Consider the following 27,079-nt stretch of genomic DNA (forward strand, 5'->3'; position numbering starts at 1 on the left):
AAAAAATTAATAAAAGTGTTGAAACGTAATCTTATAGTTGAGAATTTCACATAAAAATGCAGAGATAGAATATATAAGGAAAAGGATTAGAAGCCCAGGAGATTCATCCAGCAGTGATAATACCAGATAGAGTGGAAGTTCCAGAAAGAAAAGTGGAAGGAAGTGGGGTGTGTGTGAAATTCTAAGACAAGAAGGGAAATTGAAATCTTTAACCTGACAGGGTCTCCTGTCTGTGAGGTCATAATAAATGAAACATTCATTAGATAGAGACATAGCATTACCAAATTACAAAGGATTGATGATGAAGAAAAGTTTCTTCAAAGTTAGAGAAAGGGGGGAAAAATGTCTGTGTTGGTTAGAGTTCTTATAGTGCAGACAAGTCTATGCATTTTGCTAGTTTTAAGAACAAACATTCATAAAAAGTTATGGATGGCCCACAGAGTCATTGGGAGAACAAGAAAGCTAGCCTCTGTCTAGGCTGAACTTGTTGAAACAATTCCCAAAGCTGCAACAAACAGCTCATTAGAAAAAGGAGTTTGGGCCTCTTCAAACCCCAAAACCCTTCTTCCTCTGAAACATCTGCTGAAACAAATCTGGTGCTCCCTGCCTTGTTTCCTCATTTAGCTCACTCCCAAAATAAATTCCTACATTTGTGTCTAATTGATAGAAACCAGGTCACATATCAGCACCACAGCTAGGAGCAATGATTCCTAAAAGTTACCATTGAGAAGGGGTTGGTCCAAATTAGAAAAGTCAGGCATGGAGTCTCAACAGGAGACTGGAATAAATCAAAAGTAACATGTAGAGCAAGATGTACATTTCCCTTTCCAAAATGAGGTCGGGGCGGGGGGTGGTGGGCAACAACAAACTGCAAGAAAACCAAAATCTGTGATAAAACAAATGAAAAATTATTTGAACATTCTCTCTGGTGCAGCTCAGGGAACTGGTAGTTAAGGTCATATATTTATAGCATTCCATTTTACTCTGCAGTGAATTCCATTGTAGTAGTCATGATAATGTAATCACTGCTCACAAGTTTTCTACTTTTAATTGAAAGGCATAGACTTATTTATAGCTAGTAAGCAAACTACCAGTAATTCAACTTAAACAATGTAAAAATAACTATAGTAATTAATTTGGGAGTAAAAGTTGAGATAAGATTTGGAAAGGAATTGTGTATCTATTCCTAAGCTTACAAAATTGAAAATTGAGTCTGTGTCTAGAGTTGGTTAAGTATGTTATATTAAAAAGTAACTCATAGATCTTAATTTACAAACTAATTACTTGTGAGTCAATTTCTGCTGGTAGATTGGTTTGATTTGGCTACCTACATGGCATGCACATTATTATCTTTTGAGGATTTGTTTTGTTTTTGAATCTGCCACTCAGTGGATATGTTAACAACCGGCTAACCACAAGTATAAACATCTGACATGGCTCTCTTTTTACCTTACTATACTTACTCTGCACATATAAAAGTTCAAGTGCACTGCAGAAGAGAATTTAAAATAGCTGTATGATTATATGAGCTGCCTTGGGCAAATCCATTCTGAGATGATTCTTTCATATTTCATAGAAAGAGATCGATAGATACAGTTCAATGGTAGGATAATAAAATTTAAGAATATGAATAGGAGACACCTTAAAAGTCCTTCAATTAAGCTCAGGATTTGGAAGGATGTGTTTTTAATTTTTTGGTTAAGCTTTACACTATGAATGAGGTAAAATGCTAAAAAATATTTAATTAAGTGTTAACATAATGTTATGGTTTGGTCATTCATTCATTCGTACATTCCATAAACAATAATCACATGCATTCATACAGTATAAGGTATGTAAAGAGTTTGAGAAATCAGACCAAGACTCATGAAGAGACTCTTGATTGAGTTTGTGATTTTGCAGGGCAGCACACAATTTTCAACATGGCTTACATATGGATTTGGAAAGTATTCCAAGTTTCCCCTAATTTATTTTATTAGTAAAACTATATTTTAGTTGTGGTGGTATGAGATTTTGTACTTTGAAAATAAATCAAATGACAACAGCAAAGTATAGCAAAATCTCCTGAGATCTAATTAGTTTTAAAAGAGCAAAGAAAGGCAAATAATAAAACATAAATAGCAACAATAAGAGCTTCCCAAACTCCTATATCCTTATGCATTTATATTTTGGACTGTAACTCTTCTGGCACATTTTTCATGTTCTAAACTGAAGGAACTGGTATAGTGATGTAATGTCAATGCACAGGGCAGGAAGCACTTGAACAGAAGCTAAGCATATGGCATTTAGTAAGCAAGAAGGTGGGCTGTGCTCTGAGAGCCAGAGAGAAGACACATTCTGGCTATAAATTTTTATTAATGCTAAAATGGAATAGTCTAAAATCAGTGAGATATGACTTAATAATGTAACTAAAGAGCTGAAAGTGCTGTTTCATTATGACGAGTTAATTTCTTTTTTTCAACTGGCAGTATAAAAAGTAGATAAAAACTCTTAGCAAAGCTTTAAGATTATTTTTGGCAATACTTAATAGGAATTAAAGGAGCTCTACCAAAACCCCTATTGAAGTTACTGAAGGAGAAATCAATTTCAAGGTCAGTGAATTTTGGCCACCTTCATTGTGCAATCCACCTTTCAAATCTAACTTTTAAGCTCTTTTTTCATTTCTTATTGAAGTAGCTCTCTTTCAAAGGGTGTTCATTGCCTATGTTCACTCTCAGTAATTTTTGAAAACTATATAGCATTTCTCTATTCTTTCCACTTGCAACAGCAGTATTCCTTATCCTTAGAATGGCAAACAGGTTTCCAGTTCCATCTAGTGGTAGAAAATTGATTATCAACTTCTATATTGTAGGTGCAATTTTAATCTTAGAACTCAGGTTTCTGTTTTGATGTCTGATAACATAAAGTTGGGAATTTTCTGCTATTCAAGAGCAGAAAGGCATAAGCAGTTTCCTAGTAGACTGAGATATGTGAATCTTGGGTTATATTACTTCTATCTAGAGTTCTCCAGTATTTTCCTTTTTAGAAAGATAACCCTACATCTGTAGAGTCCATTTTATCTGCAGACTAGGAGGAATAAGTGTTCCCATGAAGTTATGATAACTGTTTATTTTGTAACCTTACTTGTTTTGGAAGCTTTTGTGCACCCTGTACCCCATAAATTATAATTAATAAAGACAGTCTGTACTGTCAATAAAAAAGATTTTTTATGTCACTTTCTTTCTTCAAATAAAATTTAAATGGCATCCTTTTCCTAAGTCCAAATTTTTCACACTTATATGTATTTTAGTACTTACTAAAAAATGAATTTTATATCAAATATATCTCTTTTTTTCCACTGATATGAAAATAATTTCACTTGATAGCAAAAATGAGTATATAATAGCAAGTTTTATGACAATCCATGTCAATTTTGATGAATCTGAAACTGATTATTTATCATGTCTTGAACTACTATAGTTAGGACTGAAGAGAACAAAATGTACTAGAAAAGTAACCTGAGCAATTAGAATCCAGAGGTGTTTAAAACAGCACGTATAATATTGTGAAAGAGGTGGATTCCCATTAATGATTACATTGTGCCGCTTACAGGCTTGTAAACATTAAGTGCTTGAAAACATTAAAGTGGCTCTTTAGTTTGCCATTAGTGTGACAGAATTCTTTATATTTGTAAAGAAAACATAGAAGTAACAATCAATTTTACTGTCTAACATTTATTAATGTGAATTTCACAAAAACATCTAGCTTGAAAAACATAAGTTGTCCATAGAATGAAGTTCTATACTGTTTTTTAAAAATACAAATCACATCACTGAGCAGAATAATTCAGTATATCCCTGAAAGAGGAACAGAGTATACAATATTATATGGCTTCAACATATCATATCTGTAACAGGAAATTCCAGTTAATTCCTTTATTTCTCTCTTTGGGAAAATTCAAATTGGAAAAACGTTTAAAACAAAAATATGTAAGGGTCTTGTATTGAATTCAAAGGTCTATACTAAAATGCATTTTTGCAGAGAGCAGACCCAAGTACTCAGTAGCTAAAAGCCCTTTTTCCGCTTGGTTGATCATATTGAAGTGCAAGATTGGAATGTGAGTTAATTTGCTCTCTGGCAATAAATACCCTTTTGCCTTGGAGGTATAATTATGGATTAATGAGAAATGTGCAGCTTGTGTTTAAAAGAAAAATCAGTTGTCAGAATTGATTTATACACAATCCAAAAGTTGGCTGGAACAAATAATATCTCTAACTTGGGAATGATAAACAGAATAGAACAACTACTTTTTAAAAATGAATACTTACTATGTTGAGAGGGACTTTCATATTGTCCCAGATTTGGTGATTACAACTCATAAATGACGACAAAGAAGAATAAAGTATCTCATTTTGTTTTCTGATCTTCCTACCCTTCTATAAAAAGATGATCAGAAAGAGTGGCCAACAGAGGAGGGCAAGTGCTTTCCTCAGCCTGGTGAACTGAGGTGCTAGTGATCTACTTATTACTCCTGTGGAATAGAATATCTGCTGGATATGGGAGCTAGTGTCTCTTTGCTAGTTACATAGCTGCTTGGGTAGTTCTCTATTGGAACATGTGGAAAGGAAAGGCAGAGGTGGCATGTCAGAAGCAGAGAAAGCTGTCCAGCAGCTAAATCCACATCATGTGTATCCCAAAACACAGCTGATAACTTAAAAAAGTTTGAGCTAAATTTCTTCTTTCCTGTACATTCCACAAAGTGAAGAGACGTAGGAAACTAATAATCATGGTGTGTCCCAATAGCAAGTAAGCTGAAAGAGTGGTTACCACTGATAGTATATTATCTTGCCCCCTGCAAGTATTTTCACATCTCTGCAAGATTGCCAGGGTTTGGTAAACTTTCTCATAGAATATATCGATGGCCAGTTAGTTAACTAATCCACAGTACAGGAACAGCCCAAGAAAATCAAGCCTGCATTTGTAAGATTGGAGCTACAAACTGGGAGGTTTGGGGTTTAATTTGAATGGAACTTGAACATGATTTCAAAGAAATGAGCCTGGGAGACTTGAAATTCCATGGCTCAAGGCCACTGTCCTGAAAGGAGTTTGCAATTTACTTCACTAGACATTTTTTCTCCTTTTTCCTAATCAATTTTCTTACAATTTACTTCTTTCCAGTTTTTTTTTTTTTTTTTTTTATTCCCACTAAGACATTTCGGTTTAGGGTTAAAATGCAGAGGATAACAGATAAAACTTCTTTCCTTCTAGACGCCCCCATCAGTTTTCCCAATATTCTCATGACTAAGGTACTGGGTACCTGAATTCTGCACATGCTTTTATTCTAGGGAATAGAGACCTACGGGTTTCCTTCAAATATCAAACACTGCCTATGCTCTATTTTCTCAATAGAATATTTCACTTTTATATTTCTGTTCTTTTTTCTTTATTTTTCTACTAACGATTTTACAACAACTGTAGCTGGCAATTATTTGAAAATAAAAGTGAACATAAACCTGACTAGGAAATATATTTTATGATTCAGTTTTTAGTTGATATAGTAGAGCAGTCTTAAAGTGCACAAAGGAAACAAGATTATGCTGTTTTATAAGTTGAAGTACTCTTTGAGGTTAAGTGTAGTAAGTAAATACAGGACATTTTCCCTAAATGTTCATTTGGTATAAACCCATTACAAATCTTCATTAGATGGCTTTTCATAATTTTAATTAAGCATTCTATTTTGTCATTTTTGCTCCTTAAAGCTTTGTGTTTCTATTGTTGCTATTTTTACTTAATTATAAAATTCAATTCATATGGCATTAAGTGCATTTCATGTCCATTAAGAATTATGAAACTCGTTGAATTCTTTTTCTTAATTCTAACAGCAAATTCATCATAAGTTAAGTAATTTGTTAGACCTTAAAAAGAATTTATTTTGCTTAAGGAGAAAGGAAATATATAATTGGAAAAGCAGCACATTAGTAATTGAGCTTAGAGAACAATGTTAGCTTATTCTTTGTTCATTTAACAAAACATTTATTAAACACTTACTCTGTGTCAGAAGGGATGGCACATCTGGGGAAAAAGTGGTAAACAAGACATGATCCTTTTCTTAATGGAGCTTATTTCACAGTAAGCAAAAGATTAAGGATTAATTAATACAATTCAGTGTTACAGTGTTATGAAAAGATAAGTACACTACTGAAAAACTGAGGAAGAGTGATAAAGCTGAGGGTCAAGGAAGGAGTAGGCGATAGGAGAGAGCAGGAACAGCACCATGACCAAAACCTGGATATATGACAGTATTTTGTTAATACTGTGCTTGGCTGGAGCATGTAAGAGAAAGATGATAGTAGTTGGTGAAACCTCAAAGACAGTCATAGAGTAATTCAGGAGGGCTTTGGAAAGATGATAAAACTGTTTAACCTTGTATATCAGAGGAAGCCTTTTAAGCATTTTCAATAGGAAAGTAACATCAAGTGATGTAAGGTTTTGAAATTTTCCATCTCTTCAAATATTATCATTTTTATGTTTGGACACCTTTATCTTCTCATCTTTCTTTCTCCAACATAAATGCATTTGTAAAAATGAGTTTTGGAGGCAAGAAAATAAGTTAGGAGTGATTTAAAAGTTTAAGAATTGATAATAGAAAGAGATAGGCAAATTGGTGAGTCCAAGAGACACCTGGGTGGTAGAATATCCAACCTGACTTCTAAAAGGAACTCCAAAGCTGCTTTCTCCTCCTTATGTTGCCCCCTCTCAGCTTTGAAGCAGACAGAACAATCATTGCCCCTTCTCCTTATAGTAGTAAGAAGTTCCTAAAATTAGAGGGTTAATGAAGCAGGATTAGACAGGCAGTCAGTGTAGATAGGTAAATTGAGTCAGGTTGGATCAAGGAGGCCAATTTTAAGTGAGTCTGGGAAGTTGGATACTGTCCCCTGAGGGACTGAAATGTCAATTCCTTCAGAGCCCTTCCACCACCCTTATCAAGAACCTGCTCCTGCTCTAGCCTGTTGCCAAGGTAACCTGTCCCAGGAATTTACCCTCCCTACAGGGAGCTATAAGGTTGTTAATGTGTTTTTGGCTACTCCATCCTGCCATTCCCCCTTTAGCCCAACTGTTTCTCACCTTTTGGCCCTCCCATTGAGTATTCCTGGGCCTAGTCACTAACTGCAGGAAGGAGAAAGATAAGGGGGAAAAGACAAGAGGACAAAGGATTCCTAGGACATACCAAAAAGGCAGAACACCTTGCCTTTTGGGATACCAGGATAACAGCTATGGCCTCTGTGTTACCCCTGCTTCAGATGCTTAAAAAAAAAAAAATTAAAGGATTCTCTGTGTAAGAACTTTGACAATATATTTCCTATTCATTTATGCAATTATTTCCTTTATTCAAAAACAAATTTTGAATTAAATCTATCAAGATACAAAAAAGCAATTTTTTAAATGGCAAATTATGGTAGAATGGTAAATTGAATAAATGAAGGTATTTTGAAAATCTACAGTACCTAAAATGTCCTCCATTACTTTAAAAAAGTTAGAAAAAAAAGTTGATTTCTAATTTCTTAGTAGCCTGAAAAATATTGGACTACTCAGAACTGAAGCTTTTGAACAAAGTTTAGATAGTTTAGCCAGAGTAACTGAGTTGAGTTTTTTGATCTACCTTTTCTGGCAAGGTCATTGAAGCCATTAATCCCCAGTTACTTTATCTTTGAAATGGGAATAATAATAGAATATACAAGCAGTCTTGACTTATAGTGTTTCAACTTAGGACTTTCAGATTTCTGATGGTGTGAAAGAAATATGCATTCAGTAGAAATCAACTTAACATTTTGAATGTCAGTCTTTCCCTATACTTTTGATATGTGATCTCTGGACACTGTTTCAGGATGCTGGGCAGTGCCCCAGAAACACAATTCCCAGAAAGCCTCATGATCAGGAAAAACAGCTAGTACTCTACAGTGTACTTATTCTGTTGCTAAGCTATGATGTTTTTGTAGGTAAGATGTCTGACATGCATTTTTGACTTGATAGTATTTCCACTTACAAGATGTCTATTGGGACATAACCCCATCATAAGTCTAGGAGCATCTGTATCTCATAGATTTCCAGGAGGATTAAATTCTTCCATTAAACAAATATTTCCGAACATTTGCTGTGTTCTAGAAAATGTTCTTGTCACTGGACATCCCACAGAACAAAATAAGCAATGGGGCTCAGAAGATCTGGTACTTATATTTTGCTGAGGATTGGCACTGGATGACAGGCTATGGCAGAAATAGCAATCAACATGCAAATTAACTAAGATATGTGTTCATATCTTGTAGATGTCAATTTCACTCAGATTTATGAAGTTAAGACCATCCAAATAAGCATGGAAATAACATTACTTTTGAAGTAAATGAGCTTATTTTAAGTTCATATGCACAAATGGAAAAACCAGACTAGCAAGGAGATTTTAAAGAATTATTATGATATGGAAATACCATATATATATATATATATATATATATATATATATATACGAATATATTTTTAATATTTTATAGTTAAAATAATTAAATTAGTGTCACATTAGTAAAAGAACAGAGGCAAATCAATTTGACAGCCCAGAAAGTCCCAATAGAGGCATATATACTAAGGAATTCAGTGTTTGATAAAGAAGTTATTTTAAGTCAGTTAATTAAAAATAGATTATTCAATAAATTTAATTACTCTAGATTCGTGGAAAAGTGAAATTTGATAGAGTAGTCATAATCATAGGAAGAGAGAAAAATTATTACTTTCTACCTAAATAAAATTTTCTCCTAAAATATTTGCAAGTGGTAGAGGGCTTTGTATGACAGAGCATATAATACTGCCTTGAAAATTATAAGGTGACTCTGAAAAATAGACATATAAAAAGCTTAAATCACCACTACCAGTCCTGCTTTCTTCTTTTTTGACAGTTTTTATTTTTTATTTATCATAAAATATTTCAAAATTGAAAAGATATAAGAATATCATTACAAATGTTCACGTACTTAACATTCTGAATTGACTTCTCTCTTCTCTAGAACATAGCTAACACATTGGTGAAAATGTAGACACTTCATACTTAATATTTTTAGACTTAAGATTTATTCATGATGTTTTGTAAGCACTATTTGCATTTTCACTATTTATTATATGAATTTTTGTTTATCTATTTATAGATTATGGATAAAGGTACTTAAGTTTGTTATATGTTTTTTCTTCTAACAAAAATTCCTTCAGCTTCAACTTCGAAATGCACCCAGAAACTAACTTGGTTGAAAACATCATTAAACTTCCCTCTAAAGTTCCTGCTTTGCTTTTATTTTTCTTTCTCCCCAATGATTATCACTTCCGACACGTAAAACAATGTACTGATTTCTTTCATTTATTGTTAGTGTTCCCCCACTAGCAAATCCATGAGAGACAGGATTTTTGCACTTTTTAACTGCTATATAATTTGAATCTAAAATCTTTTTTGGCACTTCACAATCACTCAATAAATGTTTTATGTAGAAATTCATGAATAGAAAATGAACACAGTCTTCAGTGTTACATGGAATTGCTAGAGTAGAACATTTTTCAAGCAAATAATCTTAGCTTAAAAGAGAAAAAGTTTGCATATTTCCAAGGAGCTGAAAGTTATATATAAGAATCTTTAAGAAACTAGTATTGCTTAGTGAAAAGCATCTATGCAAAACAGTAAGACAACAAAGTGAGAGATTTAAGAAATTCATCTGATTTGTTCTTGTCAGACTCCTATCCTTTCTGTTCTGTCAAGTTGCCATGTGGTGTTCCCATTTCAGCCTCTGGAATTAGATTTATGATTGTCTTGAATAGCTTTTAATAAGTGCCCTTGCATTGTAATTAGTTGACCCCTTGCTGCTTTTTGGATCTCAAACAAATCCTCATGAATTACCAACACCTTCTCTTACATTTACAGACCATAAGATGGGTTTTTATCTTTGCCAAGAACTATATTGCCAATTGCACTGTGATACACAACAAGACAATTTTATTTTTGTTTGCCAAAGGGAAAGTTTCTCCAACAGGGCTAATCATTCTTAGGAAGTAGTAGTTAGCTATATAAAAGCAATAGTAAAAAGTGACTTCTTGTTTTTTTTTTTTTTTTTTTCATGTTTCTAAATACTATAACATTGTGGAAAACTATGTAGAAGTTTTAAGTGCAATATTGTTTATTAGGTTGACTAGCTATGTCGAAAGTGATTCCAAAATTGAGAAATGAGGAGAATATGGCAGCTAACACTTACACAGTGATTTTTATGATCTTAATACCTCCTAAGTGATTTTTTGGTGTTATTTTATGTAACAAAATAAGGCTGACACATTTTCACTAAAGAGATAAAGAATCATTAAGAAGTTAAATAGCTCACTGAAGCTTGCAAAGTTAAATACAAATCAATCAAATAGATTCCAGGGCCCACACTTCTGACTCCTAAGAAATTAAACACAAGTGAAACATACCTTGAATATATATACTTTTAATTGATTGACAGTTTGAAGTGGTTGATAAGTCTTTCCCTAATAATCATTTAGACAGTATTCTGAACTTCAAGTAACTTTTTAAATTCTAAATATTGTATTACGTATCTGCTTCCATCCATTAAGAACCTATACAGATTGTGATGGAATATTTTGATTTTTTTGATATTTATATTTTGCTGCTTGATGTGCCCTTACTTGTGCTGGTAGAGTTCATAAGCTTTATTCAGTAAGAGTAAATTAGTATTAAAAATGGGGGAAAGGTCCTACTTGTATATTTATTATAAATTTGTCATAAATTGAATTTTTAAGTATCCATCAATCAAGGAAATGTACTATTTTTAAAAAAATTTCTAAAGCCACTGAGGTAGTCCAATGTAAAACAACCTAGAACAAAACAGATTGTATTTTTGTGATAAATTGATTTTTAAAAACACTTCTGGAATCTTTTTCAGAGAATGACTTAACCATTCAGGCTGCTATTAAATATTATCAGAGGCTGGATGGTTTATAAACAAAAGAAATTTATTTCTCATAGTTCTAGAGCATAGAAGTCTGATGTCCTGTAATAATGCAGTCAGGTTCTGATAAGGACTCTCTTCTGAACTGTACACTTCCGACTTCTTTTTGTATTCTCACATAGTGAAAGATGGCTAATTAGTTCTTTGGAACCAATGATGGCACTAATCCCATTGACCAGGGGCACACTCTTAAAATCCTGTTACCTCCCGAAGAATCCAACTCCAGATGCCATCTACATTTAATGTTTCATTACATGTGTTTTGAGGGAGACACAAACATTGAATCCACTGTAGAGACTCTTCTTTCTTTTATCACATTCTTGACTGCTATAAAATTGGAAGAAAGCCATTGCAATATTATAGACAGAGATTATTCTAAGTATGTTTTCAATAAAATTAATTGATAAACTGAAAATTTTAATTTTAAATAGAAAGCAAAATCAATACCTGCAAGAGCCAAGCAAGTATTGTGGAATAAAATTAGCCACTTTATGAGACAATTAAACAAACATTATAGTTGGAATGTACATGACAGCATATTCATAAACACTAAAAGTCTAATGCTATATCTTACTGATTTATGGTCTGAGTAAATGTTTTTATTAACTGCCTCTTGTAAAACTCTCACTTTCTAGAAACCTATCATTTCTCAAGCATATGAATGTATAGTGCCAATTGCAGATTTTTTTTGGGAGAGACTAGCCTGTGTAATGTCATCACTTAGAGGCCAGGCAACCTCACAGTACCTCTTTTCATTGTGCTTGCCAGCTCTTCCAGTTGGGAAACAGTTGTATAGCAACAACTGTTTTTTTTTTTTAAACCACATTCATTATTTTTCTCTTTGTGTGTGTGTATGTGTGTGTGTTTGTGTTGCAGAGAAGGCCAGCAATCGCCAGAACAGTGGCAGAAGATGTACGGTAGATGCTCTGGGAATGAAGTTTACCACATTGTTTTGGAAGAAAGTACATTTTTTGCTGAATACGAAGGAAAGAGTTTTACATATGCCTCTTTCCATGCACACAAAAAGTATGTTTTTGCTTCCAGAGTGGAACTTAAGTATCCATCAATCAAGGAATAGTACTATTTTTTAAAAATTACTTACGTTTATTAATGCATATTAATTGTACAAATTGATGGGTCTCACTGTGACAATTCCATACGTGCATACCTGCATATGTGATGCTTTGATCATGTTTACCCTCCCCTCTATCCTCTCTGGCCTTCGGTCCTCTCCCTGCTCCCTTTTTATAGTCCATTTCCACTTCTACTTCTGGGTCATATTTATTTATTTATCTATCTACTTATTTATTAACTTTCCACATGTTACAGAAAACATGCATAACTTGTCTTTTTTGTCTGGCTTATTATGCTTAAGATAATGCTCTCTTATTTCATCCTGCAAATGACATGACTTCATTATCTTTTATGGCTCAGTAGTATGCCATTGCACATACATATACCATATTTTCTTTATCTATTCATCTGATTATTAGCACTTAGGCTGATTTCATATTTTGGCTATTGTGAATAGTGACATAATAAATGCAGGTATACATTTATCTCTTTTGCATGCTGACTTCAGTTTCTTTAGATAAATTTTCAGGCCTGCTATAGCTGGATTATATGGTAGTTCTATTTTTACTTTCTTAAGTAATTTGTATTCTGTTTTCCATAGTAGGTTTACTAATTTCTATGTTCACCAACAGAGTGTAAGAGTTCCTTTTCGACATGTCCTTGCCAGAATTGGTTATTTTTAGTATTTTTGATAATAGCCACTCCGACTGGGATGAGATCCAATGTCAGTGTAGTATTTTTTTAATGTTTCATAAGTGCATTTTAGTTATATTCCATAGTAAGGTTCATTTTAACATAATCATACTTTTATGGAATATAATTTGTTCCATTTCAGTCCTCAGTACTTCCATTGCCTCCTTTCCTTTCTACCCCTGGTCCCTTTCCAAAATAGTTTTGATTTTCATTTTCCTACTGACTAAAGATGTTAAGCATTTTTTTTTCATATATTTATTGGTCATTTGTGCTTCTGTTTTTGGAGAAGCACCTATTCAGTTCATTTGCACACTTTTTGATTGGATTAATTGTTCTTTTGTGTTTTGTTTTTTGAGTTCTTTGTATATTCTTGATATTAACCCTCTGTAAGATGAATAACTGGCAGGGTTTTTTTCTCTCATTCTATAGAATGTCTTGACTGAATTATCTTGCTTTACAGAAGTTTTTTGATTTGATGTAATCTCATAAGTTAACTCTCAATTTTATATCCTGAGCTATTGAAGCCCTATTCAGGAAATTGTTGCCTATGACCATATCTTAAAGTGTTTTCCCCTAAAGTTTTAAACTTTCATATCTTAGATTGAGATCTTTGGCCCAACTTAAGTTCATTTTCGTACAGTGTGAAAGACAGAGTATATTTTTAAACTTCTACCTGTGAATATCCAGTCTCTCCAGTATTATTTGATTGTCTTTTCTCCAGTGTGTTATTGATTCCTTTGTCGATAATTAGTTAGAGGTCTCTTTCTGGATTTATTTCTGTTTCCTGTATCCTATTCTATCATTCTTTTTTCTTGCTTTTAGGCTAATATGATAACGTTTTTGTTATTATGGTTCTGTAGTATATTTTGAAATTAAGTATCGTGATGCCTATAGCATTGACTTTTTGCTCAGGATGACTTTAGCTATTTGGAAACTTTTGTGATTTCAAATGAATTTTAGGATTATTTTATCTAGTTCTGTGAAGAACATCATCAATATTTTGATGGGAATTATACTGAATCTGTAAAGTGTTTGGATTCTCTCAAGCCACACACATGGGATGCCTTTCCATCTTCTATTGCTTTCTTTAGTTTCTTTTTTCTTTGTTTTATAATTTTCATCATAGAGGTCTTTCACCTCCTTCATTAAATTTATTCCTGGATATTGTTAAAATTTATTTTCAGGTTCGTGTGAATTGTGAATTGTATTGCTTTCCTGATTTCTTTCTCAGTGAACTCTATAGGTCTATAGAAATGCTATTGATCTTAGTTGTATTTGAATCCTGCTAAATAATGATGGTTTTAAAATCAGTTCTAAGAGTCTTTTGATGGAGTCTTTGAGTGTTTCTTTAAAGAGAATCATGTCATCTGCAGATAGAGTTAATTTGAATTCCTCCTTTCCTATTTGTATCCATTTTATTTCTCTCTTATTGGCTCTAGCTAAAATGTCAAATACTGTATTCAGTAAGAGTGGTGAGACAGAACAACCTTGTCTTGTTCCTGATTTTAGAGGAAGTGATTTTACTATTTCCCTATTTATTATGATGTTGGCTATCATTTCCTTATAGATAGCCTATTATGTTGAGATATGATCCTTCTACTCCTAATATATTCAAGGCTTTTATCAAGATGGAATGTTGAATTTTTATCAAAGGCTTTTCCTTTATCGATTAAGTTGTTAATATGATTTTTATCCTTGATTCTCTTTCTGTACTCTATTGTTTATTAATTTGTGTATGTTGAACCATGTTCTCATCATTGAACTGAAACTGACTTGATCATATCATACGATATGAAGATGCTGTTGAATTTGGTTTGGAAGTAGTTTATTGAAGATTTTTGCATCTCTGTTTCTCAAGGATATTGTTCTATAGGTTTTGTTTTTTCTTGTGAGGTTTTGGTAGGAAGGAAACAATACTTTCATAGCAATAAAAAATAGTTTTCTAAAAATATAGTGAATATTGGTGTTCATAAGTTTCAAGTACTGTGGAATTTTTGACATTTATTGCAACATTTGAACTCTGGCTACTGTGTGGTCTCTACATGTTAATGTTGTCAAGAGTAATTATAGTTTAGGAGGAATACCTAAACAACTTTTTAAACTCTCATTTAAAATAATTTAGTCCATTAAGAGTTCACAAGTACATGAGATAAAATTTCTTACAGAACTGAGTTTTCAAGTTTTGATTAGAAAATCAAACACAGCTATATTAATACATAAAAACTATAGAATTGAAAAAAATGATGATACCACTTGCTTTGGCCAGAGAAATAAGATAAAAAAGAAGTAAAAATGCATTACAATCTAAACACGGGATATTATTATTATTATTTCTGAGAAAAATATTTGCTGAAGAAATACAAAGATATGTATATCATGAAAACAGTACAGTAACCATATTAAAATATATTACTATGATATACTTCAGGAATTTATAATATATCTAGCATATCCCACTAATTAATATATAACATATTCCCATTTCTCAATATGATTCACATGTACATAATGTGTGTGTATATATATACACACATTCTTCTATATAAAAATATTTTAAAATTTGATTTATTTTATACAACTATAGCATATGTTGAAATAAAAATATTCAGGACAATTTTTATTGGAACATAACCGAAAAAAGATGTTTAAAAAATGCTTAAATAGTCTGTTATGGTCTGGGGTTGTGGCTCAGTGGTAAAGCGCTTGCCTCATACATGTGAGGCCCTGGGTTTGATCCTCAGCACCACATAAAAAATAAATAAATAAAATAGAGGTATTGTGTCAACTACAACTAAAAAATAAATATAAAAAACAGGCTATTACATTCAAAATTTTTATTTTTCCCAGTTAATCTGCACATATATTAAAGGCAAATGTTTCTTTCTAAAATTCAAATTTAATCAAATATATTAGAAATAGTACTAAAATAAGGACTTTCATATAATGTCTTCTAGATTTCTTTCTTTCCTTACACCAATAATTTTAAAACTCTTTTGTTTATACTTTTGACCATAGTACTTATATTATAGAACAACATCATGTTTATCGTATGATATTCACTCTAATGTTTTATATTAACTTCTACTATGTACATGATATATATATTAGTCATAATCAACTAAACAATTTTATAATGACATATTTTTCTATAAAAATGTGCATCTTACACTTTTACAGTTTACTTCAGCTTTCATCATTTTATGATTTGAAATTTTAATATTTTCCTGTTTATAATATTTTAGTAATTTTCTTACATATGTAAGATTAAAAAAGACTTGTTGAATTATAATTCTTAAACTCTTTTATTTTTATTTATTTTTTTTTTCAAATTAAGGTTTGGTGTCTGCTTGATTGGTGTTAGGAGGGAAGACAATAAAAACATTTTGTTGAATCCAGGTCCTCGTTACATTATGAATGCTACAGACATATGTTTTTATATTAATATTACCAAAGAAGAGAATTCAGCATTTAAGAACCAAGACCAGCAGAGAAATAGCAATGTACCAAGATCATTTTATCATGGACCTTCCAGGTTACCTGTACATAGCATAATTGCCAGCATGGGTAAGTACAAACTAGTTTCAAATTCCTCTTAGTTTCTATAAAAAAAATAATTGTACATATACTCTGATTTTTAAAATTTAATTTCAAAGCTAAATTTAAAACAGGTATGGAATATTGTAAACTAGGTATAATTACATATACAGAAGAAAATTTCTATACTGTTAATTTAGTAAAAAAGTAAGATATTATTAAAATATAATTAACAATTTATTTGTATTTCTGATTGTACCATAAGTACCTGACTACTATATTTCTATTTTAAATTATCTATCCAACTTTCTTCAGAGGGCATTTCTAATAGTCTCCATTTTTCTCAAAACTGTCTTTCTATCTCCCATTTAACTCTGATAATTATACATGAAAAAAAAAGCAATGATGTAGGAATTTCCCTAATATTTTTGCCACCAAACCACCTAAAAACCTGTAAATATTTAGTTTTTGTTACAAGGAAAATGCCTCTTTCCTTTTAATGAATCCTAGTGTGCCACCTATGCTGTCGACCCAGTCTCTTATTTCTTCTTTAGGTCTTCATTATTTAGCCCATGATGTCCCATGTTTTCAATTCTGAGAATATTTCAAGAAATTGAAATATGTATAGTGAGTAATAATTACAAGGTCTAGAGTATGACCATGAGAGTGAATGGTTAATAAATGGCATTAAGATAGGTTGGAAATCATAATCTAGAGCTTATATATCCTTTATATATATTTTCATTATTTATGGAATACATGTACATATATTTCCAAATGCTTTATTCATTCACCTACATTTTTCTTAAAAGCATAGTCCTCTAAAAACATAATAATTATTTCAAATTTATTATAGTATAATATTTTTTGCTTAACTTAAGTTTTTTATAGGCATTCTATAACTGGGATGATTGAACAAGATGGGTTAATTCATCCTTATTACCTAACTTCATTTTTTTCACCAAAAGTCAGTCTCTCTCTCTCTCTCTCTCCCTCTCCCTCCTCTCCTCTCCTCTCCTCTCCTCTCCTCTCCCTTGTGTGCTGTCTTTCTCCTTTTTATGTATTTGTCTCCTCTTTATGTATTTATTGAATACTTAATGTGTACCAAGAACTCTCGTAAGTATTTACAATAAGTAAAATAGTCAACAGACAAAAATCTAGCTCATAGAGCTTACATTCTATAATGGGGAAGACAGGTAATAAACACTACATAAAAATGAAAGTAAATTATTTAGTATGTTAGAAGGGGATAACTAATAGAAAAAGAAGAAATTGAAACTAGTAAAGGGGATTATGAAGTCAGTAAGGACTATGTTTCTAAATAAAGTGGACAGTAACTCTCATTATGAAGGTGATATTTGAGAAATTATTTGAAGTAAATAGGGTATTAGTCCCCTGGACACTTAGAAGAAGATCACTTGGGGCAGAGACAGCAGCTAGCACAAAAGGCTTATAATGGTACCCTGAGTTCTGCAGGAATAGTAGAACCCTTCTAATTGAGGCACAGTAAAAGGACAGATCATGTTGGACTCTCTGAGTTACTGGAAGGATTGCAGTATCTCTTCTGGGTATAGTGGGATCATGAAAAATTTTTAGCTGATCAGTTTTCTGATATTGCCTATGCTAAAGCTTATTTCAGTACAGTCACTGTGGCTATTGTTGAGAATAGATGTTTTGAGGCAAAGATCTGAGTGTTTTCAACTGGAAATGATATGAAAGAGAAAAATTTGCATTTAATCAAAGTTACCAGTAATTAGGATTCCTTAGAGAATTGGGACTGAACTATGAAAAAAAGGGGAGTGTGATGCACTTCAAGAGTTTTGAATTAAATGACTGCAAAAATAAAATGGACAAAGAAGAGCTCTTTCAATGAAGTAGTGGTAGAGAAAACCAGACTGGAGTAGGAAAAAACAGAAGGTAGGAGACAAATACAAACCCTAGATCTAGACAACTCTTAAAAGATATTCCATAAAGAAGAACCAAGAAATATTTTGGTACCTGGTGGTGAAAGTATGTGGAATTGAGAAAGGCAAAGAAACAAGGGTTGGGTATATGTAAGAGTGTATATAATGATAAGCCATGGAACAAAACTAGGTAAGGAAATGAAAAGATATCTGTAGGTTAAAAGAGACTGAAAGAATAGATTAATAGATTATAATTCTAGTGGGAATCCAATGGTAGGGACCTGGAAAAAAATGAGGAAAATGCATGTGTCAGGGTGTTAGATTCCATAAATAGGGACTATGTATAGTGAGTAGTAATTACAAGGTATAGAGTATGACCATGAGAGTGAATGGTTAATAAATGGTAGAAGAAATACCCATTATTGGAGTAGAGGACAAGAAACCAAGTCTAGAGTATTCGAGGGACATACATAATGAAATTGCCAAGAATGAGGACAGATGATGTATAGAGACTAATATGTGACACAGTAGCTGAACTACCCAGGCATTCTTAGCTACGTAAACACAAGAACATAAAAAGTTGAATTTAAGCAAGGCTCAGTTTTGTTGAAGGAGTGCCATGGGACATAAATGTATCTGGAGCCAAAGGTAAATGCAAAAAAAAAAAAATAGTCATAATGTTTAAGCATGGAATTTAAGGTGGATAAGGAGAGAGAATATTAAGGTAATGGGAGAAACAGTGAAAAGTTGGCATCATTGATAAATCAAAGTTCCAGTAGCATAAGATTGTATCTGTGGTTTGGAAATCAGTGAGACTAAGCTGAAAAACATGAAATAGTGGTGTTCAGAGGATGAATACATGAAATGAATAAATGCAGCCTTTTGTAAAGCATGTAAATATGTCTATGAAAAGGAAAGGTTGTGATAAGGTGAAAAGCAATTTATTCAGTGGATGCAAGAAACTAAGAGGTAAGGGTGGAGGAAGATTCATCAATTTATGTTTTAAAAATACTATATGAGGCAAGAATGTTGTTATGGGATACATTGCGTCTCCCCAAATTTCTGTTTGAATTCTAACCCCAGGTGCTTCAGAATGCAATCTTATTTGAACATGGTGTTTTTACAGAGGAAATTAATTAAAAATGAGATCATTAGGGTTAATACTAAATCCACATGATGAGTAGAATGAGGAAATTTGGGTGCAGATAGGCACAGAAGAAAGATGAAGTAAAGATATAAAGGGAAAGTGGCCACCAGTAAATCGAGAAATAAGGTCTGGAACAATACCTTGCCTCATAGTCCTCAGAAAGAGCATCCTCAGAAAGAACATCCCTATAAACACCTTGATCATGAACTTTTGGTCTCCGGAACTAACAAATAAGACACACAGTATGAAGTATTTTGTTTTGGCAAACTAAAACGAACAATATCGCAAAAATTCACCAGAATCGTTAAAAAACATATAGTCTAGGGGCAATGATCAATTAAAATAATACAAAGAGAGGATCACATAATCTGAAGTCATATAATTGAAAGTTGGGATATTCACAACAGATCAATAGAAAATGGTCTTAAGGTGACAACACTGAGCCTATTTACTCAACTTAAGAAGACAATTAACCCCTTTAAGAGGGTTGAGGGAAAGATCTTAGGGAGAGGACAGGAACCTTCAAAGAGTTCATTTCTGTAACTAATTGCCTCTCCACTTAATTCTTTCTTATGATCACATCCTAGTGCCAATCCTGGAACCAGATGTCAGTGTTTGCAGAATATCTAAGTAGTGACTAACAGGAGAATCCATAAGTTAGACAGAAAAATGATAAAGAAGTGACTGCAGTAACATGGAGTCACCCAATTCCTTGGGAATTTAGCAGAAATTTAATCCTCAATGCAGGTATAGTGATTAGGTTACATGAAGGGAGCTATGTCTGTTACTTCTAAGCAGAAATAAGGGAGGAAAAGTTCAATGAAGATCTCATTTTTGTCACTGGACAGAGGGTCTTGAAAAGTTTTTGAATGATGAATTCACTTTTCTTTCAGAAGTAGATGACATGATTATCTCTAGAGAGTAAATGTATAAAGTATAAATCTAAGCTCACAATATTAAGATGTCAGTTATACTTTTATGGATTTCCTTTATTTCTATATCATTTAAATAAGTCAAATTCATTCACTTGCTTAATGAATAACTTTATATCATTACCTCCCGAAAAATTTCCCTCTGTCCTATAATATATAGATTGTATTTTACATTACTCCTCTGCTTACACTGCTAAAAATTGGAGAGAGGAAATGTGCCTACCATTTTCGATGGCTATAACATTACTTCTTGTCAGATTCTGGAACATCTGAGTTCTTCGGCCATGTAGCATTCTCCCCCCTGGGATCCACCTCTCAAAAGTCCCATCACCTCTCACCTCACCACACTTGAGACCAAGTTGCCAATGCATAAGTCTTTTGAGGACTAATCACATCGAAAACATCACATACACATTTATAAAAGTATAAGATTTCTTATCCAGGGAAACATTTATATGAGGAAAAAAAGTTAGTTTTTGGAACTCAAGATTACATATCTTGATAATGCTAATTATATCTCATTGATTTTCATGATTAAATGATCAGTGTGTGTCCTGTATGTGACACATGCCTTTATATGTTTTTGGTGTTTCAGGTACTGTGGCTATAGATTTGCAAGACACAAGCTGTAGATCAGCAAGTGGTCCTACCCTGTCTCTTCCTGTAGAGGGAAGCAAAGAATTAAGAAGACCTAGCATTGCTCCTGTTTTAGAGGTTGCAGATACATCATCAATTCAAACATGTGATCTTCTGAGTGACCAATCAGAAGATGAAACTGCACCAGATGAAGAAATTTCTTCAAATTTAGAGTATGTTTAGATGTTCTGAGGTGGAAAATTGTTTTTGTGTGTGTGTGTGTGTTAATGACCTTAAATATTGTCCTTAGATACCTTACCAATAAGTAAGGAGCTGATGTTCTCACCTTGTGACCATTCTAGAATCATTCCTTCGGGGCTCTACCAAGTCACCCCTGTATTAGTCACTGTCTTACTGGACTACCAAGCATGCTAAGCCCTCATGTTTCTGACTTTAAAATATATTTTTCAATTTCATTTTTCTCTAAAATACACTGTATCTGTTAAAAACGTTTATATTCCTAGACTATAAAGTGCATTTCCATGGTTGGATTTTTTATTATAATGTGTTAGTTAGTATTACATTACACTGATCTAAGTACCTAATATATGTTACAGGAGGAAATATCAAATCAATGGATTAATTTACTGATGAGGTTAAAGCCTGTGATCCAATCATTTCCTAAAAGCCTCACCTCTGAACACAGCTACACTGGGAACCAAGTCTTAAACACATGACCTTTCGGGGACACTAAATAGCCAAATTGTGACAATCATTTTTTTTTTTTTATTCCACATCCATTTTGAAGTTCTATCAGTTATTTAATTATGTGTAATAGCAGCTTCCTCCATTATACTTCTCTTCCTTATCTCACTTTTAGCATTCTTTTTCATTCAGTAGAGAGCAATAATATTTTAAATTTATGAATAAAAGGATTCTCTCCTTTTCCAAGCTTCCATAATGTTACAGTATCTATCTATATTGTAGCCTACAGTAGAATCTGTTTAGCTATATTATTCCACATATTATATTGCCACAGCAAAATAGAAATCATAGTGTTCCACACCTTTACTATGGAGTCTATAAGACTTTGTTTGCTATGGCAATTCCACTTTATACTGATGTTTCAGGTGCTGTGGCTATAGATTTTCAAGACACAAGCTAAAGGCTACCCACCTTACTCTCCAGGTACAGAGATGGATTAAATAATATGGCCTGTGTTTTTTTTTTTTTTTGCCTGTATACTATGTATAATTACTGCCTCATAGCATTATATGAAAATTAATTGAGATAATGGAGAAAAATGCTTAGTATAGTGTTTTCTGCTCCACAAGCAACAAATAAAGAGTAATCATTGTTCTTATTAGTTTTGCTGGTATGAGTGGTATTGGTAACATCATCACCTAACATATTTCCCAGCTTTCATATAAATTCATTTAATGTTGACATGAATGAAGATAAACTGAAATATATTTGAATCTTAGAAAGATCTCTGTTTTTTAATCTTCCAAATTTTTCTTTTACATTGATTATAAGAAACTTTGAAGCATCCACAAAACTAAATCTACTTTCAAAGAAATTAATGGTCCTTGGACTCAGATATATTTGTGGGTTCGAAGATGGAAGCAAGGCACAGGCTTCACAATCAATATCTTTGAACAAATAGCATTTTGAAGGGTAACTGAAATTCTTGATGTTTTTGAAAATATTGAGAAGTAGAAAGTTTTTATATCTAGAGAAATGAGAGAAATTGAAATAATAGTGGACATTACAAACTTCTAAATTGCAGAATGTGCTCTGTTTGACTTCTGAACCAATGATGTCAGGAAAACAGTTTCAGTTAGGTCTCACATGCATGGCTTCCCAGGTAAATTCAGTAAAATCAATAGCTTCCCTTTAAAAGCACATTGCTTTCACTGAGTTTTCTTTTATTTCCTCGTCATTTATGTTGCTACTTTTTAGAAGTCCCATTTTTTTTAATCAGTGTAGCCAAAATATGCAGGTGGCTGTTTTTTAAAAGTCAGCAAACAACCTAAATGTCTTTGATAATATTTCAAGTACATTTCCAGCAAAATCTCTGTTTTTAACTAATTAACTCAATCACTTGCTTCCTTTTGGTAATGCAGCTATGGCTGATAAATATTGAAAGAGTGACACATAATAATTTATTTTGCATTAAACACATTTTGTAAATGTTAACATTCCTGGTTGTTAAAAATGTATCTACATCTTCTGAGCTGAAGGTTGAGAACCTTTTCTAGATAGAAACAACTAGTAAATAGCTGAAGCTTTATGATTCTTTTTGCAACTACTTGTTTCTATAGTTGAAGCACAGATGATACCCTAACCCAATAAATACATTAATGAGAATACATGGGTTAAAAAAAGCTATTTTATGGACACAGAATTTTAACTTCATATAATTTTTGCATGATATAAAATATTCTTTTGAATTTTTCCCAACAATTAAAAATATAAAAATCTCCCTTAAATCTCAAAATCTTGTAGTAACAGTAACCAAGACTTGATCCTTGGGCCATAATTTGCCAACACCCATTCTAAACTATGTCAAAATATAATTGCAACATAAAGAGTTACAAAATCTAACTTCATCAAAACATGGGAACATATTCAGAATTTATCAACTTAGCTTGACTTGTCCATAAGAAATGTCATATTTTGTGTCTATAGGTAATGTCTCATATTTTTTGCAGCTATGCTAAAGGCTACCCACCCTACTCTCCATATATAGGAAGTTCACCCACTTTTTGTCATCTTCTTCAGGAAAAAGTGCCATTTTGCTGCTTAAGGTTAGACAAGGTGAGCATTATTTTTTGCTGTTGTTTTCTCTGATAATAAAAGAAATTTGCAATTGCGTATATTAAAACAATTTGTATAGTATTTTGACTAAAATGTGTTTAAAGGGTTTTTTTTTTCAAAGTGAATTTAATTAAAGTGGTTAATTTTATTTTTTATGTTTACTGAAATTTACCCAAATGCTCCATGCTTCTGCTAAATTAACAAAATGGATTAGTCAGCTATGTTTTCAAAGGGGAAAACAGAAGTGCCTAAATATCAAACCCATGAACTCTCTCAACTTTTAAAAGACTCCTGAAATCACATTGGCCAAATGTGCTTTATTTATTTACATTTTTGCATCAAATTTCCATGTGGCATCTCTTGACATAAGATGATCTTAACATGGTAGACATAAAAATGCATTTGTGACTGGACTGGAAACTAATTGTTTTGCCTAAGGTCTCTTTTCCCCAAATTTTTATGTACTTTTCAGTTCCTGCCAGGATTATGTAGAGAAGCTGTACAAGATAGTAAAATTCAAAGAATGTTAGCATTTTTGATCTTTTTCACAATACAATTATTGAGTTGGATCTATATGAATTTTTCCTCCTAAAAAATAAGAAAACAGATAAAATGGATAACCTTACATGTCTCCTAGAGATTCAAGCATGATACTAATTTAAGGATTTATTTTACTCTAAATTTTGGAGTTGGTGTGAAAATTCCAGCTCTCTACTTACAAAGTTGCACAACATAAGCAACTAACTTCACACTAAATTTTAGTTTCCTCGTCTATAAAATTAGTATGACTTTAATATGAACTTTATAGGGCTTTTGTAAGGATTACATAAATTTGAAGGTATTTAATATAATAACACAAAAAGTCAATAATTGAATAAGTGCTATATTCACTTTGTTGATATTGTAATTATTTATTCATATGATAAACTTTATAAATGTTGGCTGCTGCTCCCATTCTTTAGAAGGAAGATTAAGAGAATATTAGAAAATTCCTGACATTATCTCTCTGAAGTTGCTTTGTAAATCTTTGCCATTGCTCCTATTCACATGGGCCTATTGAAATGGATAATTCTAACTCTCAAGGCTTTATTTCATTTCATATTTTTTACAATCTCTATTTTATGCAGCATTTGATATTTCTGACCAGCTGTGTATTTCTGGTAACATCAATAAATCCTAAATTTTAGGATGATTTACCTGCATTAATCCTGTCAACAATTAATTTTTCCTATAATTTTTGTTTTATCTGTAGCATTTTTGTTGTTTACTTAAAGAAAATTCCTAAAATAGCATATATTTCAGGCACCATGAAACCTGGACTTACTTCTGGTGGCATTCACTTCTTTCTGATATACAGTTAAAAAGTATATGGTATCAGGAGGCCAAAGATTAGAAATGATTCATCTCCAAGGGAACTGATCCAACAGAAGGCTAAGCTTTCAGGGATGATAATTGATAGGGGAGCAATAGAGGATGTTTTAAAGTCAAAGACTATTCCCTGTCTCTTCACTATATTCATAACACAAAGTTTTCAGTGTTGCTAATTGGCTGGTGGTATCTAGAATTAATGGTTATGTGGGTAGTATGAGGCTGGTTGGAAGTGGACTTTTCTGGTAAATAGGTGCCCACTTTGACATTATGGAATGGAGTTATGCAGTTGACTCCACTGTTCTACAAAGAGTATGAGTTGGGATCAGTTTGGCTAACACTGTTCCAGTGTTGTAAGGCTGATGTCTTTAAGACTTATAAACACTAAATTTTCTGTTCTCTCTGTGATTTACCTTAATAATTGAGCTGCTTCTATATCTCCGTAAGCAATGTTGTCATTTTTTTTTCTTCATTTATTTCATAAATATCATTGTTCTCAATGATCTACATCAACTATCTCCTGTTACTATTCTCCTTCTGTGACTTCTGAGTGATCTTATTTCTTAATATGGCTTCCCATCTACTTAAATTAGTAACTCTCCAAGTGTCTGTTGAAGACTTAATGATCTTGTTCTTTACCATTTTCTTTTCTCTTCATTCTTTCTTATACTTCAGATTTTTTTCCTGGATTCATTTTTCTGCTGTGTAGATTGCAGCCATTAGAATTTCTATTTAAATAGATTTTTGTTGTCAAATGTTTCAGTTATGATTTCCCTTGAAATGTATTTATTTTGCCCTCCTTCTTGAAAGACCATCTTGTTTGGTGTTCAATTCCAGACTATCAGTTTTTTTCTCAGCACTTCAAGAAGTTTATTTAATGACTGTCATGCCTCTTGCACTGTTGAAAAGTCAGCTGTCATTCAAATTGTTGTTCCTTATGGGTAGGTCCTTTTCCCCCCCTGTGACTCATCTTAAGATCCCATTTTCTTGGTAGTTCCAGACTTTCATTATGATGTGATGACTATGTATTTCTCTCTGTTGGAAGTGGGATTCACTGAGTTTCCTGAGGATTGGAGGTTTATTTTTTTGTTTGTTTTTTCACTTATAGAAAATCCTCAGTCATAACCCTATGCTTTGTGAACTTTACTGTAGACAATTTTCTTAAAACTGACCAGGAAGTTGGAAGAACTTAAAATGTAATATGAATTAATAAACGAAACTGTATCACAAAAATGACAAAGAAAGAAAGCATTTACTTGAATAATGCTACTTTCTGATTCTTATCTCCTTGTCAGTTATTCTGATTAAATGTTTGTTTCCTATTCTCACACGGTCTTCCAGGTCTTTTAATTTTTCCATCTTACTTGCTATATCTTTCCTTCTGGGTCTTGCCTTTTGGATAATCTCTTCAACTCAGTCCTGCAGTTGATCCCTTCAGTAGCACAGTTTAAGAGAATATATAGAAATAGATGCAATATTATTTTTAACATCTGCCTTGAATATTTGAAATAGCCTATTTTGTTCATATTTTAAGTTCTTTCTTTTATTTCTTTAAACCTCTTAACCATGCATAGTTTATATTCTGAACATAATAACAGCAAAAACTATAATCTTTGTGGTCTAATTATCTTGTCTATTGTTTCTGTTTATTCTTGGTGTTTCACTTCCGCCAGTGTTTTATGATTTTTTTTTCTTAAGGAATAATGGCAAAGAATATTCCAGATGTGATGAATCCATAGAGAACTAATCTGAACCCAAACAAATAAAAACAGCTCCAAGTACATCGGTAAAGAAGTGAAAGGACAGAACACCAAAGCAGTTTTCTATAAAGATCATTTAAGTTTAAAATAGTCTTGGTTTAGTAATGTTAACTCCAGCAAATTCTAGACTCAGGAAATAGTGAAGTGCCCTTGAGCTAAAAATGAGCTTTGGTAATATGTGCTTCCGGTTTGTTGGTTTTATTGGTATTATTATTATTTTGAGTATTTGCATCATTATCTTGAAAGCTCAGCTAGGTAT

General features: G+C 32.5%; 1 protein-coding gene across 3 annotated transcripts in view; it reads left to right on the forward strand.

Annotated features, from left to right (window-relative positions):
- The window catches only part of Kcnt2 (potassium sodium-activated channel subfamily T member 2), a 360,854-nt gene that overhangs the window by 246,109 nt on the left and 87,666 nt on the right, over positions 1-27,079 (forward strand). For 2 of the 3 annotated variants that reach the window (XM_027948819.2, XM_027948820.2), the window contains exons 15-18: positions 11,889-12,038; positions 16,114-16,343; positions 20,892-21,105; positions 23,587-23,692. In XM_027948819.2, coding sequence (XP_027804620.1) covers positions 11,889-12,038; positions 16,114-16,343; positions 20,892-21,105; positions 23,587-23,692 — 700 coding nt within the window. The remainder of the gene's footprint in view (positions 1-11,888; positions 12,039-16,113; positions 16,344-20,891; positions 21,106-23,586; positions 23,693-27,079) is intronic. The other variant, XM_027948821.2, reaches the window with a different exon arrangement.

This window comes from Marmota flaviventris, chromosome 12 (genome assembly GCF_047511675.1).
Source record: "Marmota flaviventris isolate mMarFla1 chromosome 12, mMarFla1.hap1, whole genome shotgun sequence".
NCBI lineage: Eukaryota > Metazoa > Chordata > Mammalia > Rodentia > Sciuridae > Marmota > Marmota flaviventris.